The sequence below is a fragment of the Salvia hispanica genome, chromosome 5, assembly GCF_029641045.1.
Source record: "Salvia hispanica isolate PSC_SH4W2 chromosome 5, Shi_PSC_v1, whole genome shotgun sequence".
NCBI classification, from domain to species: domain Eukaryota; kingdom Viridiplantae; phylum Streptophyta; class Magnoliopsida; order Lamiales; family Lamiaceae; genus Salvia; species Salvia hispanica.
This window is the reverse complement of record NC_142696.1, coordinates 3,424,251-3,441,516: the sequence shown is the minus strand read 5'-3', so window position 1 is coordinate 3,441,516 and position 17,266 is coordinate 3,424,251. Positions and strand designations below refer to the sequence as shown.

The 17,266-nt window shown below is 35.3% G+C and overlaps 4 protein-coding genes and 1 long non-coding RNA gene across 8 annotated transcripts; 3 read left to right on the top strand and 2 right to left on the bottom strand.

The window, feature by feature from the left end:
• The first annotated feature begins 92 nt into the window (after window positions 1-92).
• Window positions 93-3,183, top strand: LOC125187904 (endonuclease 4-like). The gene is made up of 10 exons (XM_048084557.2): window positions 93-268; window positions 329-447; window positions 660-834; window positions 1,199-1,312; window positions 1,384-1,439; window positions 1,572-1,655; window positions 1,776-1,868; window positions 2,317-2,375; window positions 2,530-2,603; window positions 2,727-3,183. The coding sequence occupies exons 2-10, from the start codon at window positions 331-333 to the stop codon at window positions 2,843-2,845; spliced, it is 891 nt and encodes a 296-aa protein (XP_047940514.1). The 5' UTR covers window positions 93-268; window positions 329-330; the 3' UTR covers window positions 2,846-3,183.
• Window positions 3,062-5,042, bottom strand: LOC125187907 (uncharacterized). The gene is made up of 4 exons (XR_007170679.2): window positions 4,917-5,042; window positions 4,366-4,498; window positions 3,894-4,168; window positions 3,062-3,702 (listed from the first exon to the last, which is right to left on the bottom strand). It is a non-coding gene; the product is annotated as an uncharacterized LOC125187907 (long non-coding RNA).
• LOC125187903 (endonuclease 1-like) lies at window positions 3,068-5,626 on the top strand. 3 transcript variants are annotated; one of them, XM_048084553.2, is made up of 10 exons: window positions 3,068-3,188; window positions 3,299-3,342; window positions 3,542-3,722; window positions 4,063-4,170; window positions 4,289-4,344; window positions 4,424-4,507; window positions 4,785-4,880; window positions 5,009-5,073; window positions 5,172-5,245; window positions 5,317-5,626. In XM_048084553.2, exons 1-10 carry the CDS (start codon window positions 3,149-3,151, stop codon window positions 5,448-5,450), a joined length of 882 nt encoding a protein of 293 aa, XP_047940510.1. In that variant the 5' UTR covers window positions 3,068-3,148; the 3' UTR covers window positions 5,451-5,626. The 3 variants fall into 3 exon arrangements, with proteins under 3 accessions (XP_047940510.1, XP_047940509.1, XP_047940512.1); XM_048084552.2 differs by lacking the exon at window positions 3,068-3,188 and having other exon boundaries at window positions 3,212-3,342; XM_048084555.2 differs by lacking the exons at window positions 3,068-3,188; window positions 4,063-4,170 and having other exon boundaries at window positions 3,212-3,342.
• A 1,634-nt stretch (window positions 5,627-7,260) lies between these two features.
• LOC125188499 (internal alternative NAD(P)H-ubiquinone oxidoreductase A1, mitochondrial-like) lies at window positions 7,261-10,541 on the top strand. 2 transcript variants are annotated; one of them, XM_048085359.2, is made up of 9 exons: window positions 7,261-7,441; window positions 7,904-8,573; window positions 8,787-8,991; window positions 9,181-9,341; window positions 9,432-9,497; window positions 9,587-9,750; window positions 9,819-9,933; window positions 10,023-10,202; window positions 10,286-10,541. In XM_048085359.2, the coding sequence occupies exons 2-9, from the start codon at window positions 7,965-7,967 to the stop codon at window positions 10,436-10,438; spliced, it is 1,653 nt and encodes a 550-aa protein (XP_047941316.1). In that variant the 5' UTR covers window positions 7,261-7,441; window positions 7,904-7,964; the 3' UTR covers window positions 10,439-10,541. The 2 variants fall into 2 exon arrangements, with proteins under 2 accessions (XP_047941316.1, XP_047941317.1); XM_048085360.2 differs by lacking the exon at window positions 7,261-7,441 and adding an exon at window positions 7,536-7,579.
• A 70-nt stretch (window positions 10,542-10,611) lies between these two features.
• LOC125188501 (E3 ubiquitin-protein ligase AIRP2-like) lies at window positions 10,612-13,246 on the bottom strand. The gene is made up of 5 exons (XM_048085363.2): window positions 12,971-13,246; window positions 12,116-12,266; window positions 11,957-12,023; window positions 11,638-11,872; window positions 10,612-11,074 (listed from the first exon to the last, which is right to left on the bottom strand). Exons 1-5 carry the CDS (start codon window positions 13,057-13,059, stop codon window positions 10,864-10,866), a joined length of 753 nt encoding a protein of 250 aa, XP_047941320.1. The 5' UTR covers window positions 13,060-13,246; the 3' UTR covers window positions 10,612-10,863.
• Window positions 13,247-17,266: the final 4,020 nt, after the last annotated feature.

Here is a 17,266-nt window from a genome sequence, read left to right as displayed (position 1 = left end):
ATCCACAAATAAAAAAAAAAGTTTAGTATACCACATTTTATTAAAGTATAAAATAATGAATTAAATGAGAAACCATTGCTATTTGGTAAAGTCAACAACCCACGTTTAACTAATCAGTCGCAATAGAAAAATATCTACTACTCGTTGCAATTATATCACTCGAGAATCGAGATAGTGCAGTGTGTTATCAGTCACTTCTACCAAAATTATTGCTTCTGTAACTCTGTTTGTGTGGAGTTTTATCGCTTTTCATCCAAAAAAATTGCAGGTTTGTTCACTCTGTCAATATGTTATTCACCAACGATTTGTAATTATGAATGCTATACAGAGATGGATGTGTTGAAACTCCACTGGATATTGGGGGCGATCGTTGCTTTCCTGTTTTTAATTCCAACAATTCATGGCTGGGGACAAGATGGTCACCATACTGTTTGCAAAATTGCCGAGGTCTCTCTCTCTCTCTCAAGTTTCCTCAACTTTGGATTTGAGTATTCTGTAATCTCGATGGATTGGCATTTCATTGATGATTTTAGACATGTGATGAAATGCTCGTTAAAGTAGACAAGATGTGGAGAGGAGAAAGGGGGCTATTTTGAGGATCTTATGATTGCATTGTGCAGAACTACTTTTCCCTGACGGAATTTCTTTGTTTGACACAGAATTATCTCACGGACGAAGCTTTGGCTGCAGTGAAAGCCTTGCTTCCAGATTCTGCGGAAGGTGAGCTTGCTGCTGTTTGCGCCTGGGCAGACCAGGTTCGCTGGCACTATCACTGGAGCAGCGCTTTGCATTATGTAGATACACCTGACTTCAGGTGCAACTATGACTACTGCAGTAAGCTCATCTTTTTTCATTCTCTACTTTCTAGTGCCTTTTCTTTGATACTACTTATATTTAGTTTTTTTTTATATCTTTTGGATTGTTCCCAAATGAAGAAATTGGTACTATATACTATCAGTCAATCGATTTATGGTATAAGTTTTTGGTTTAATTTTTACTTGTATTACGATTTTGTATATAGCCACTGAACACTTTGTTATTATGTGTGCTATCTCATTAATAATTACTTGGCTGAGGGCTGATTCTAAGCTTCAATACCATTTCCATTCAAATTTTTGTCTTTTAAAGCTCAGATGCATATATCGTTCAATTTGAGTTTGAAAACCCTTGACTGGCTTCATTCATGTATATATGTTAGGAGACTGTCACGACTCTGCTGGACGCAAGGATCGATGTGTCACTGGAGCAATTTATAACTACACAGAGCAGCTTATGTCAGCGCACGATGATTCTGGTTTATATGCAACAAGCCGTAAGCATCACTGAATCTTGAATGGTTGCTCGTACTCCAGAAATTGACTAAGTTGTCTCTTCAAATTACAGATAACCTGACAGAGGCACTTATGTTCCTATCACATTATATTGGTGATGTCCACCAGGTTATGTCATTTCTATTTTTCTAAACCAAACCCGTCTAATGATTCTGAATATTTGTAAGAGAAGTACAGTTTACCAGAGAGTTAATGACTTAATGTAATCCAAGAGTTTCTAACATTGAAAATGGTTGGCAGCCATTACACGTGGGCTTTCTTGGAGATTTAGGTGGTAATTCAATCACCATCCGTTGGTACCGTAGGAAAACAAATTTGCATCATGTGAGTTGTATTTGGCATAAAATTTTAGACAAACAATCTTTATACCTTTCTTTCTACTTTTTTGTTGAGATGCTGTGACTTTAACTTGTTAAGAAGGTAATGAGAAATATTATGGTTCAGGTGTGGGACAATATGATCATTGAGTCTGCTCTAAAGACATTCTACAGTAAAGATCTGTCTGCAATGACCCAAGCCATTCAGAAAAATATCACGGTGTGTGAAGTTGCTAATTTGGTGCATAAAACATGATTATTAACATATGAGAGGCTCCGTATTCCTTTGTCTTTGATGTCTTTGATATATATGGTGCCATTCTAAAATCAATATTATCTTCAGCATTTATGGGACAATATATACTAGCAACACTTTCTGCATATGCTTAGTAGGTGAAAAGTGTAATTATGCAATAGCCCTTTATGAGTATTTTGTGTTTCACTTAAAAGAACATTTTACTTTAATGCAGTACTTTATTTGTTTTACTCTATTGTAATTTGTATTTGTATATTGCTTTGTAAACCTTTCTTCATCTCTGGAAGAGATATAATTTTGAGGCACTCCTCGTCTTCTGCTATCCAACTTTCTTCCACCTGAAATTTAGTAGTATTTGGGAGATCTTATCTGCCCTCTTTTTATAGTTCTCATTTAACTGCATGTATTGTAGGCTGCCATGGTTGATGATGTATCTAATGAGAACTGCAAGGGTGCAGTATGTCCAGATCTGTACGTTTGTACTCTTCACTCTTCTTTCACAATCTCATCCTAGTCTCCGTTCACAACATAAATTTTTTTAGACGTTCAGTTTAAGCATATATGTATATGATTTACTTCTTGATTATACTCCTTTTGGTTCTTATCTGTGCATATCTCTCCCCAGGTATGCTTCTGAAAGCATCTCTTTAGCTTGTAAATATGCTTACAGAAATGCCACTCCTGGAAGCACCTTAGAAGGTAAAATGATTAATGTTGCAATCCTGTTTCAACTTAGAGTTGCCATTTTCGGATAATCATATTCTCTATTTTATCTTTTCATGTTATTTACTAATTTTTACATCTTTCTTTCTTTCTATGCAGATGATTACTTCTACTCTCGGTGGCCTGTTGTTGAGTCTAGACTGGCCCAAGGTGGGGTCAGATTGGCAACTCTTCTCAACAGGATCTTCTCCAAAAATAAGTCAATTGCAGTAGAATAATATAGGTTGAGGAGATCGAGATGTACTCTACGATAAATCTCGAGAGGGACCTCTATTTGTGCCACTCCTCTTGGCTTGTACAATTCCCCCACGCCAAGACTTAAGTTTCCAAATTAAGTAGTTGGCTATCTTGGAAGTCAACATTGCTGCTCTGCTAAGAATTGTACTTTAAATTATGTAGCTATTGCTTCTGCTAATCTGGAATTTGCCTCTGTATGTTGCTTTTTTTGTAAAAGCAACTTATAAGACACATGAAAGATGAGCAGTATTTAGCTTGTACGCATTGTAAACTATCAATAGTTTATGTATATATATGCTAATGCAGAACTAGCTTGTAATCTTGGTGGGTCACAATATCCTTTTTTGAATTTCAAATGCCGTTTTTAAGAGGAATTTCTGCATCCTTCATTGTTTTTCTAACTTGTGTTGTTGTTCACAAACCTGGTGTTCAAGCATGGAGCAAAGAGGGTCATGTCATGACTTGTAAAATTGCTCAGGTATCAATATAATCAGATGCAACCATTTTCATATTTGTGATTATATTCATTCAAGGGGGAAGATAAATAATATCCTGTTACCCTTTTTTTTCTTCTTGTGATGGAGATCCCTTTTGTATCATTGCGTGCTTGCTTGTTTGGTCCTCTCTTTCTCAAAATCTCTAGGAATTTCACAGTCATACATTCCTATGTAAGACAGGACTTGCTGGAACCGGAAGCGCATCACGCAGTTCAAATGCTGCTTCCAGACTACGTGAATGGCGATTTGTCGGCGCTGTGTGTTTGGCCAGACCAAGTAAGACACTGGTATAGGTACCGATGGACGAGCCCTCTTCACTTCATTGACACACCAGACCGAGCCTGCAATTTTAAATATCAGAGTAAGTTAATATGATCATCATCACTTTTAGGGTGTGCGTCTTTTCTTGTAAATTTATCATGGACAAAAGAGGGATAAGCAAAGGTGGGAAAGGAGGGAAAATATTATCACACCAACATCCCTATGATAATATTATCACGAATTGGAGTGAAAAAGAGGGAAAGGGGCCTGCCTGGAAAATTTTCCATCCTGACCGTGAAAAGTATCTATCCTGGAGAACATGTGAAGCGAGGAAAAGGAGGGGAACAATTTTTCAGTATTCCACATTTTTCCATCTAAGAGAACACACCCTTGTTGTTGTGTTGATTGTTATGGTATCTGATATTGACGGATGAACATAGGGGACTGCCATGACCCAAAGGGTGCGAAGGATATGTGCGTCGCAGGTGCCATCCGGAACTTCACCAATCAACTCTCACATTACCATCACGGGACCTCTGATCGACGCTGTTAGAGATCAATCATCCCATTACCATGAATTGCCTCATCTATCATATCCTCACCTTTGCTTAAACCAATTATGTTAAGCATGCTTAAGGAATTTCTTTCTTTATTTATGTTTCCCAGATAACATGACAGAAGCATTGTTGTTTTTAGCACATTTCATGGGAGACATCCATCAGGTAACCAACATAAACACTAACCTGCATGAATTCTGGTTTCACTGTGATTGTCGATTAGTTGTGGTTTCGCCTTTGTTAGCCAATGCATGTTGGGTTCACAAGCGACGAAGGTGGAAACACTGTGGAGTTGCGCTGGTTCAGGCACAAGTCGAATCTGCACCATGTGAGTGTTGGCTTATAAAATGCTACTACTATCATCTTTTTTTAGCTATTTTCTTGATAAGAATGATACATTTTACATGAGCATATATATAGATGAGGTTAACAGAAACCACTTTAGATGATTCTATATGTAGAAAATATAGGTCTAGAAAGTTAATATGAACTCTTGTTAAGATCAAGATTCGTTAATTTGATTTAGAGACTTCACTTCTCTTGTGTACTTGATTTCAAGTTTCAAATTGAGTGAGCATGACAGCATTGATGTCTTCCCCAATTAGGTGTGGGATAGAGAGATAATTCTTACAGCCGCGGCGAATTACTATGGAAAGGACATCAACCTCCTCCAGCAAGACATTCAAGGAAATTTTACTGAAGTAAGCTAGCTAACATCCTTTGCCTAAAACACTAACCTGTAAAGCTTATGATCAAAATGGTATTACTTGCAAAATGATCGTATAATCTATAGTCTGATTCGTTATGCCACATCCATTGTTGCAAACAGGGACTCTGGTCCAGCGATCTTGCCTCATGGAGAGAATGTAGTCACATATCTTCTTGTGTGAGCAAGTGAGTATCTGCATCAAGAAATGCAAGAAATTATCGACGTGGATGAAAAACAAACATTTATTACGAATGTAGTTGGTGTTCATTATCATGTATTGCAGGTATGCTGCTGAGAGTATGGATACGGCTTGCAAATGGGGATACAAAGGTGTTGAGTCAGGGGACACTCTTTCTGGTACGGAGGGCCATTTTTCGACTCAAACGAGCCATCTGTTCACTCCATTTATCTTTTATTTGTGTTGACAGATGATTACTTCAACTCGAGATTGCCCATTGTTATGAAGCGGATAGCTCAGGGAGGAGTCCGGTTAGGCATGATTTTGAACCGGGTTTTTGCTGGTGATAGCTTAGAGATGGAGGAAACTCTTGTTGCTACATGATTACTCAATCCTTCAAACAAACTAACCACCTTCACTTTCCATTGCGTTTCAATTTCGAATTTCATTATTTTTATGTATGTCGTCTTAAATGCTCCATCCATCCCTAATAATTTGTCACAATTTGATCCGACACGAGTTTTAAGAAATGTAATAGAAAGTAGTCCTACTTTTATATACTCCATTCGTTCCACAAGAATATGTATTTTGGTTAGACACAAGTTTTAATGTACAATAAAAAAGTAAGAGGGGGATAGAAAGAAAAAAGTTACTCCCTCCGTCCGTATTAGGAGACCCGGTTAGACATTTCCATATAAAGTGAAATAAAAATACTATAAAATAAAATACTAAAAAGAACAAGTAAAAACAGATCCAAAGAATAAAACAAATAATAATGCAAATGAGTCTAACATTCCACTATTACACACTCCAATTATTACACACTTAAACATTTCTTAAAACCCGCACCCAACTCAATTGAGACTCCTTATGCAGGACGGAAGGACTACTAAATTATTGTTAGTGGAGAATGAGTCACACCTCAATAGAAAGAATAGAGTTTCAAAAATTGAACTGTGCATATTTTTGTGGGATTGATTAAAAAGAAAAGAGTGCATATTTTTGTGAGACGGAGAGAGTATTAGTTTTATAATAAAATGTGAGCAGCGCGGACGCAGAAATAAATACAAGTAGAAGCTAAATTTTCAAAATTTTATTTCAAACTAAATTTTCAAGTAATTTAGATAATCATTAGGGGCTTTTATACTATAATATGTGTAAAATACGAACATACTTTGAAATTTTACAATAGAATTTTTTTTAAAAGTTAGATTCATTAGGGGCTAAAGCCCTCCCCCTTTATATGTAGTCCCGCCCCTGAATATGAGTACGAATGAGTAAATGATATGAAATGTGTGATTGATCGTAAAAAATGGTAAAAGTGAAATGTATTAAATTTTTAGGGATCGATAAAAATGAGAATAAGTAATAAATTTTTAGGGACTCATGCAGTAATTCATTTATTAGTACCTTTTTTCAATTATTTTTATATTCAAAATCCGAATATCCGATGTTATTCCCCAATACGTGTCAGCTGTTAATGAAATGACATACTTAATTGAAGAAAAGTGCAACAAAGAAAAGGAAAAACGAAGTTGAAATGAATGAAGACGGCTCCGAAGATTCCGGTTGATTAAGACGTGGAGTGGAAGGACCAGCTTTCTTTGAATTGAATATTCACGTTTTGAAATTTCCTAGTGCTTTACTCATGCCTATCGTAATTCACAATATTCCATGCATCCCATTATCAAAAAATGTAATAAAGTCCCATTTAATTAATTTGATAGTTTCAACTTACCAAATAATTTAACTCGGGTTATTTTTTTAACATATTAAGGACACATCTCAATATTTAATGCAGAATCAAAATTAATTACAAAATGATAGTAAACACAATAAGATCAAAATTACGATACGAATCAAGGCTAACATTTATTCGTAAATGTGATGGAAAGAAAGATCGGTATGTATGGTACAAATATCTAAGTGAGTTATAATTACTCATAGACTTACTAATTGCATATAATAATGCAATGTCAATTTTTCAAACTTGTATTCCGACCAACCGATTTGTCTAGCTCAATTTAATTTATTACATAAAATTTAATAAAAATAAATACCTAATTTATCATTTTCCGTTGCGCTGCCTACATTGGTAATAGGGTTTATAGCCATTTTATACAATTGTGCAACCAATTATTAAGCATATGTAAAAATTAAATTTGACAGTAAGAAAATTTTGCCAGGCTGTGGATCTAGTAGGTAGCTTTCTTGTTCACCAAGGCGTTGCATTTTTCAATTTTTTGTTGTGCAAAATGTTGTTATTTTATTACAAATTGTAAGGTACTTAATTAATTCGTCTCCGGACAAGGAGATTTCTTTTCGTATTGTTTATTTCACCTTTTTGGTGTCGCATTCCCACGTCCATGTGCAATGTATGATCATCTCCTCTCCTCTCCTCTTTGCATAAACCCTCCGTTAAACCCTACAAATATTTATATATACACATATTTATAAGCATACATTTTGTATTTGCACCTTCGAAGAATCTAACCAACTGTGTGTTTTAGTGTGTGCGTTTCTGGCTTATTGTTTTAGATTTAGTCGATTAGATTGCTACATCTGAGAAATCATAGATACTACTATATGTTTTACTCGCAGATCATAACTAGTTTTGTATTTTCATGAGCAATCCTCTGTTGATGTGTAGATGAAATTGGCTTTTGAATTAGTCTTTTCTTCTAGAAACAAAAAGGATTGAAATTATAAAGAGATTCACTGCATTTTGTATTTGTCTTTTTAGATCATTGTCTTTACTTCTCCACATTCTTTGGAGATTAGTATTATCATTTGGTTTTCTTCACTTGTATTGATTGGTTCTTAAACATTTTGTGCAGTGAAAACTTGTACAGATTTCTGTTCCACTTCAATTAACAGCATAAGTCTTTGCCCTCCAAAATGGCATTGGCGAGAATAGCTAGAAACGGTTGCCAACAATCTGGAGGTGCCACGGGTAGATATGCTAGAATACGGGACATGATCCGTGAGGAGTCATCGTCCGTGAGCAAGTCCCACTCCCCTTTCAATGGGAGCTTCACAGCTTTCCAGCAACATGTTAAACCTCGCAGCAATCTTCCGTTTTTCTCAAGCATTGGCAGGTTTCCTGCAGCAAGTTTTGGCAGTAGGGGGTTGAGGATGACCCCTCATTATGAATATGCTCATGCACAAGCGGCAGTCGAGGAATCTGATTCAGAATATGAGAATCTAAAGTATCCTACTCTTGAAGCAACAAAGCCCGGTGAAAAGCCTCGAGTTGTTGTTATTGGCAGTGGGTGGGCCGCATGTAGGTTTCTTAAAGGCCTCAACACCAAGCTATATGATGTTGTTTGTATATCGCCAAGGAACCATATGGTGTTTACACCTTTGCTTGCCTCAACTTGTGTTGGAACCTTGGAATTCCGTTCGGTAGCAGAGCCTGTTAGTCAGATACAGACAGCATTGGCGAAGGATCCGAATTCATATTTTTTCCTTGCTTCGTGCAATGGTCTAGACACGGACAAGCGTGAAGTAAGTAGCTTCAAATATTCATGTTATTTCATTCAAGACATTCTGTTCTTTATTATGTCTTCTACATCACATCTAATATACATAGGATTAATTATTTATAGCAATCACAGGCTAATAATTATCAATGAGATGATGCTTCAGTATTGTTGTCATTGTTATTTGAGTTGATTCAGAAGTACCATTAAGGACATTCAATCTCCATTGCTATATCAGGTGTTCTGTGAGACAGCAGTTGATGGTGAAGAAACATACCAATTCAAAGTTGCATATGACAAACTGGTAATTGCTTCTGGAGCTGAACCATTGACCTTCGGCATCAAAGGAGTCCATGAACATGCTTTTTTTCTTCGAGAAGTGTCTCATGCCCAAGAAATAAGGAAGAGGCTTCTCCTAAACCTGATGCTCTCTGAAAATCCAGGTGATCTTTTATGTTCAATATATGCATGTGCAAGTGTGTAAGTGTACAGCATGCAGAAAAGAAGTTCCAGGGTTGAATGGTATGATCAAATTTTTCCTTCTGTGAAACTATATACACGGAATTAATGGCATCAGCGTCCCTCTCTCTCGTCTTCAGTCTTCGACTGACTTTAATGGATGTTTTGTGCAGGCATGTCAGAGGAAGAAAAGGAGAGGCTACTGCACTGTGTTGTTATCGGTGGTGGACCTACCGGTGTGGAATTCAGCGGAGAATTGAGTGATTTTATAATGAGAGATGTCCGGCAGAGGTATGCTCATGTCAAGAACTACATAAAAGTAACACTCATTGAGGTATGCCCACTCTTTTCTCAGCTCATTAAATTTGACGTGGATCATATTGTTTGTAGCTATTTACTATACTTATTACACTTCCTTTACCAGGCGAATGAGATTCTATCATCATTTGATGTGGGATTAAGGCAATATGCAACAAAGCACTTGACAAAGGTATTTTTCGAGCACTTTCCCCTTTTGGATGGCAGAGGCTTTCCTTGTCGAAAATTGTACTGATACATAACGGTTGTTTCTCAAATCAGTGTGGAGTGCGCCTTGTGCGTGGTGTCGTTAAAGAGGTGCACCCGAACAAGATAGTTCTTAGCGATGGAAGTGATGTTCCTTATGGCCTCCTTGTTTGGTCCACCGGAGTCGGTCCCTCAGAATTTGTAAACTCGTTATCCCTCCCCAAGGCTCTCGGCGGCAGGTATAACACTGAATCAACCCCTTTGTTATGTATTCGTCGTGGACCAAACCAAATTGAATGTATTGCAGGATCGGCATTGATGAATGGCTTCGAGTCTCATCTGTGGAAGATGTGTTTGCCATTGGCGACTGCGCTGGATTTGTTGAAGGGGTTGGGCGGCCAGTGCTTCCCGCTTTAGCTCAGGTGAGACTTCAGTATCATGTCCTCATCTTCATTTGCTTCTCTGGTTTCAAACCCAACAAAACCAAACTATACTATCTAATCTTGATCAGGTTGCGGAGCGGCAAGGGAAGTATCTAGTTGAGCTGTTCAACAGAATGGGGAAAGAGGGAGGTGGTAAGGCCTCTTTTGGCAAAGATGTTCCTCTAGGTGACCCGTTCGTCTACAAGCATCTCGGAAGCATGGCATCTGTAGGCCGCTACAAGGCCTTGGTCGATCTCCGCCAGTCCAAGGTAACTTCACCCCGATCTATTTCAAGAAATGAGCACATAATAATAACTCTATTATAAGATAGTATATCTTGGTGTGGCGGCAGGATGCTAAGGGTTTATCACTAGCTGGCTTCTTAAGCTGGTTCATCTGGCGCTCGGCCTATCTCACACGAGTAATCAGCTGGAGAAACAGATTTTATGTTGCTATCAACTGGGCGACCACACTTGTTTTCGGCCGAGACAATTCCAGGATCTAATGTTACAGCAACTACTACTACAGCTTGCAATAACTCTTTACCCTAATGTATGTTGTGTAGACATATGCAACATGATTAATTTAATGTTCATTTCTCTATACAATGTGCACAAGAAAACACATTGAGCAGCAGAAACATAGCAGGTCATATTAACTAAATATTCACAAGTCTCATAAAGTCATAACAGACATAGTAGATTAATTTCTTTATGCCGTCACAATCTCAAATTGCTGAGAAGACCTCAAACTATACACGAATTTACAAATTACCAGACAACATAGGTACCATCCTTCTCTTCTTTTCTAAACCTTAAACCTCCGCCAACAATAAATCAAGGCTGGGTTGTTCCTATGGATTTTCTAAGTCTAATTCAACAGACTCATAGCATAATCCAGCACAGATGACACGACGACTTTAAATATTCATTACCTGACATGGGAATCATAGGGGTCAAATAGGTTATCAGGGATAATCACTGGCAACTTATCTATATACATAAACAGCCTCTTCAAATTCTCCCTTGTTATAGCAGCCATGTCTACCACGTCCTTGTTATCCAGAAGCACCCATAGATCACCAGAGTTTACCCTCTTTAAGCTGTCACGACAGAAAGGGCACGATTGTGATCTTGAATGCCTGCAATAGAGAATGTTAAGTTGTTTAGTGGGGAGAAATCAAAGCCTTCGACGTTATAGTCTCACATCATTGCATATGTTCCTCTCCATATAGGGCCAACATAAAAAATATGGAGTACAAATCTTTGAACCAGCTTAGTTTAAGCTAGAAGAAACCCTGAGCAGACGAGCGCAACTCAACCTAACAGAAGACTGATAGCAACATGCAACGCATAGCGAAACAAAAGCACCTTAACACTTCAACACAGACTAAATATTATGCGTAGTCCTCTATTAGGACACATGATGCAATCATAAGATGGCTACACCCCTAACCGAAACTCATATCCAAGCATACATTATAAATTAGAAATCCACACTTCAATGTATGTATAACCAAACTTAAAAGAAAGGACGTGAACGACAGAGAATCTCATAAGATACAAGAGAAGGATAAAATAATTCTACCAATAAAACAGCTGGATAATGTACAGAAATTTCAATGATGGGCCACAAAAGCAACAGTTCACAGAGAGAAATTCTATAAAGAACTTAAGAAAATGTTTAGGAGGAGCAGCAGCATACCATTCTCTGTAGCATTTGAGGCAAATGGCATGGTTACAGTTGGGCAAGACAATCTTGCTATTCGTCTCCATGCAAATACCACATTCTTCCTCCCTCTCGACATCCAGCTCCGAGCAATGCCTGAGATCATCGTCATCCTTCCTTCTGTATCGCTCCAGACACACAGCTTTCTGTTTCTTATCTTCTGAATCCGTAACACCTTTCTCAAGTTGCATTAGAGATGGATATATAACAGCTGGCCACAAGATACATTTCTTTTTCAGAACAGAGTTGATTATTAACCACCTTAGAAGAAATGTGATGGAACCAGGAAGTTTACCGTAGAACTCTCGAATGCTCGCTTTTCTCTCATGAGTGGACATTGTGGTGGTGCCATCAATATACACCTGTGCAGTGACAAGAGTTCAATCTCCAATCAGTTCCACAAACAAGGTAGTCACATTATACAGAAGAACATAACTACATAAGACAGACTGACCTTATAAATTAAGATCCGCAGCAGTCCGAGAGCTCCGGCAAGGTGGCAATCAGTCCATTGAACTAGAAAGAGTAAAAAGTGAGCAGCTGGACTATATGACATTCTCATTTGTAGACACGCCCCATCATACTCCCTTGGAAAATCAGATGCACTGGAAGGATGTTACCACATTAATTATACTTATCCAACAGATGAAATGGATAATCTTCAATTAACAAATTCACATAATTGAGGGGGGAATCTAGCTCAGACAGTCAAAATCCAAATACACCATAAAGTAATGATATTTTTGGCATTACAGTGCAGAGTTACTGTATTTTGTAACCCTCGAAAATCCAATCAATATGCATCAAAATTAACCCAAATTCTAACCTAAATGAGGAGGGGAACAAAAAAGAGAAAAATAATTCAATTTTTAGTACTTCAAGAGAAATATTTTGAGAAGTTGAATAAAAGGTGTAGTATTCACTTGAAACCTGAAAATTATACCTTTACGACAAACTGAAGCAACAGATAAAGTGAAGGCCAAACTATCATCAATTACAAAAATTTCCAGATCAATATGCAGAATCTGGATTCTCATCATGATACCAGCACAAAGAGCGACTTGGATAAAAATAAAAAAATAATATAAATAAAATAAAAGAAAAGGACACAGAAACCGCAACTAACAATTAATTTTCCGATGAAAAAGCGAAAAAGCTTAAACAAAAAAATCGCGTTAATTGAAAAAAACAGAGAAAAAACAAAAAGAAAATAGCTATACTCGAAGCTCCAGAAAAATCAAAACTATAAAAACTAAAAAAAATTGGTAGAGGGAGATGGAGAAGGAGAGAAAAAGGAGTAAAAACTGACAGAGTATTAGCGTGCTGAATATCTGCTTCAAGAAGTTTGAGCGAGTCTCGGAAAGACTTCCGTATTGGACTTCCGCCGCTTACATACATCTCTCTCTTTCGAAAAATATCCTTTTTCCCCTAATATTTTTGGAGGATCAAACAATCATAAATGGAAACTTTCAACTACGTTGAGAAAATTGGACTTGGATAGGATGGATTTTAGATATTTCTGGAGATTGTTGTGGTGAATTTGAAAAGAAATTTCTCTGACTAAAACTGACACTCTCTCCCTCAAATTTAGAGTTGTCTACTTTGGATATAGAAAAGAGATGAGATAAAGGTGACACGTGGAGGAGGAGCAGGTGAGGTGAGTTAGGGATAATTCCCATTTTAGAATTTTGATTTTAATAAACATCTAATGATCAAATCATAAGGTAAAAAGCAATAAACTCACAAATTTATGACTTATTATTATCTTCATCCAATATCAAATGAAAGGCTTGCATTAGTTGAATATACAAATTAAAGTGAGAGAACAAAGTACAGTATTCAAAATTATTTTCTATAAAACTTATTATTACCTTTGTCTTCTATTAAAATTGAGAGGTTTTCCTAAACTTACTATTACATTCCTTCAATACAAAATAAGGGAATATAGTAGTTAATAGATTATGGTAAAAGAGATTATAAATAAAGTATTAAAGTGCATGATAAATTAAAATAAAAAGATTATAAGTGGTCATTCTTGTAAAAAGCAAAATATTTTAGTTGGGCGCTTTCAAGAGAAGGATATGAATTACTTAATAAGGAGTACTAAGAAGAGAGAAATATTTTTCTTTTTTTAATAATTAATATTCTTGAAATTATATTTTTGCACCACACTTTACTACTTTAGTTTGTACAGTTTAAATATTTTTAAAATAAAATTTATCAAGAATGTAATATTATAATGAATATAACGAAATCTTAACTATATATATTTAGATTAAGGAATTTTAAAATATTATATTAGTTTTATATACTATCGAAAATTCGTATTTAAATGATATTGATTAGCACTCATAATTTTTGAAAACATTGTTCATTTCACTTTGGGAATTACTTCATCTCTATATCTTATGTTTTTTTTAAGTTATTAAGTACTATAAAAATCAAGTGAGTCACATATTTACCCAACATAATACTATAAATTAAAAAATTTATAGTAAAAATGAATACTTCCCATTTATCAAGACATTTATCAAAATTAGTATTGGAAAGAAATGACAAAGTTTTGTGATATTGTTTTTCAAGGGAAGGAGAAAGTGTTGTTATCAAAATCAAGTAACCTTCTCTAGCGTTTTTCATTTCCAAATTTTGACGTTCACGAGTATGACGTAATAATTTCATATGCAAATAGTAGTACTCCACTATTTATTCGTGAAAATAAAGTACAAGTGGGGCAAAATCCAATATCCACAGCCCCATTATTGATTTATTTTGTCGTTTGGGTTTAGGGAATCTCATTTCCATCTCAGGTCAATTCAGGTTAATATATAATTTTTTTTATTTTTTTTTGCAATAATGTCTGTGATCTCTTGTAATAATGTAAAATCGCCTAAAATAAATACTCAATAAATTATTAACTAATCTAAAGTAATAATTTTGATAAATTAATATAATAATTTTCTTAAAAATTATAAATACCCTGATTCTAACAACATTATAAATTAAGATAGTCAAGTGAGGTTATCTCTTTTATAATCACATATTACACAAATATTTGATAAGAAAGATGAGATATAAGAAAATTTGCAAAGATAAGAAATGCGGACTTTATGTCAAGATAGACTCATATGGGGTTTTCTTTTATTGTTGGTAGACAAGAAATGAGACAGAAATGCTATCCGACCAAATTTGTGAAATACATATCCTTGTATTTTGAGGAAAAAACCTGCGGGCTTGGATGGGCCATAGAGGACAATACAAGTATCCATGATAGGTTAACTATGATACCAAACACTTGGAAATAGTAATATACGTATCTATATCTAGACATTACCAACTTATCAAATATGTCCTTGAGTTGTCAGGCTTATTTTTTCATACACCTTATAGATAGAAATCATTTAATTTTTTGAAATGATTTTAAAATCTTTTTTATGCTAAGAAAACCTTAGCAATAGGATTTCATAACATCCTGCATACCAGTTCGAGACTTCTAGTGCATTAATGGGTATACATTTTTAATATTCTTACATTCCTTTTATGTAATTAAATTCAAATTTGCTGCATTCAAATATAATTAATTAAAGTTCGTTTAACATAAACTACCTGCTACTATTAAATTATAGTAAATTTATTGAAGTCTAACAGTATTAATTAACTAATTAGATATTCCACTTTACATTAATTAAAAATTAATTTCATATAAATAGGCATGATTATAGTGAATGCGAATTTGGTTGTCTGCCACTCCAACTCTTTTTATGCTTTGGCATTGTAATCCGTGGGCACAGCCGCCACTACCCTCTAGGCCTCAATATTCACTTTTTGCCGCAAATAATCTCATTTGTTAGGCCATCCATAATTCTTGACATAATTTACTTAATTTTTACTATTTTTTATATTTTATTAATTAATTATTTATTAAAAACACTAATAACATAAATTAAAACTACAACCATCAAAGATATTTAAATATAGAATAATGTAATTAAAAAAAGAAAAAAAGCACAATGAAAGCCATCGCACGCACAGGTGCAACCGCTCCGCGCACCATCCTTAAGTGACTTGCAATAGCGCTGAAAATTCCGCCGCATGAAGCCTCTGCCAAAATTCCAGTGCTATCTCTCTACCCTATTTATGATTAAAAATACAGTATTAATTTTTTTTATAAACAAAAATACTCTATCAAATGAGTCTCTCTGAACGGATTTGCCTCTTTGCACTCAACTCATTGGATTCATCGACCGATTTCGTCTTATCATTCAACCGATTAACTTATAAACATTCCACTTAATTGAGTTAGGTGCTTTGACTTCATACTTTAATCTAATTCGGTCTCTTTTTCTTAATCTATTTCAGGTCAATTTAAAAACTCAACTTAATAAGTTAATCAAAATAATTAAGTAATAGAAAGTTAAATAAGTAAAGTAACACTAATCCTAAATCTAAGTAAACATATTCTTAAATACAACCTCCAAAGTCATTCTACAAAATACATGTTCATCAACTACATATTCACTTTCTATGAAACTCATTAGAATCTATTTTTAAATTCGAATATGGACATATATCTTTCAAACAAATAGGTGCAATAAAATTTTCACATTCCATTGAATAGGAACAACGAACATACAGACAAGATTGTATTCTCTATAATATCATGTAGGTCCATTGTTCTCTAAAATAAGTGATAAAATTTAAATTATTATCTTTCATAGATATCTATCTAGATTCTAGATGCTTCTCCTACCAATCACGGACTGCACATACATTAACGCCATATTAAACTACGTATAATAACAATACTGGAGTTTTATTTTGCCCTTGAACTAGCATAAACCAGTAATGCATTTTAAGTTTCTTTCTGTTACACTTTGAATCTCGATTGAAAAACAGTTATATCTATAGTGAAAATATTAGGTCCGCTTCATATAAATAGTTTAATTCGATCTTATAAAGTTAAGGTTTAACTAACAAAGGTTTAACTAACAAAAACTCTCGCTCTCCGTTTCTTATAAATATGAACTTCTAGAGGAGTATATGTTATAATGCACAATTAATAAAATAAGTGAGAAATTAAAAGAAAATATAATTAAATTATTATTATCGGAGAATATGTCATACTTTATTAAAGAAAAAACTTTCAAAAGTAGTGAGACATGATGAAGTTTTTAATACAAAATTTACATACTATACACTATACTATACTATACTATACTATACTATATATTGTGATTCATATATGCTCCATTAGTGATAAATACGTTTACAAAAATACCCACCAAAATATTAAAGTGATATGTTAGGTCAAAACGCAAAACTGCAATTAGCTGTCTGTCACCCTATGTCACTATGTATTGAAAGGGAGCAAACCATATCCCACATCGGAGAATGGACAAGACTTGCAAGTGTATAAATGGACTACCCCTACTCCATTAGTATGAGGCCTTTTGGGGAGTACCCCAAGAGCAAAACCGTGAGGGCTTTGCCCAAAGCGGACAATATCATACTAATGTGGAGTTCGGGTGTGCGCCACCGAGACCCAACAGTGGTATCCTGGTTCAGGGCTGGGCCTGTGTGGCTCGGGCTTCGGTGGTTGCGCTTGCAA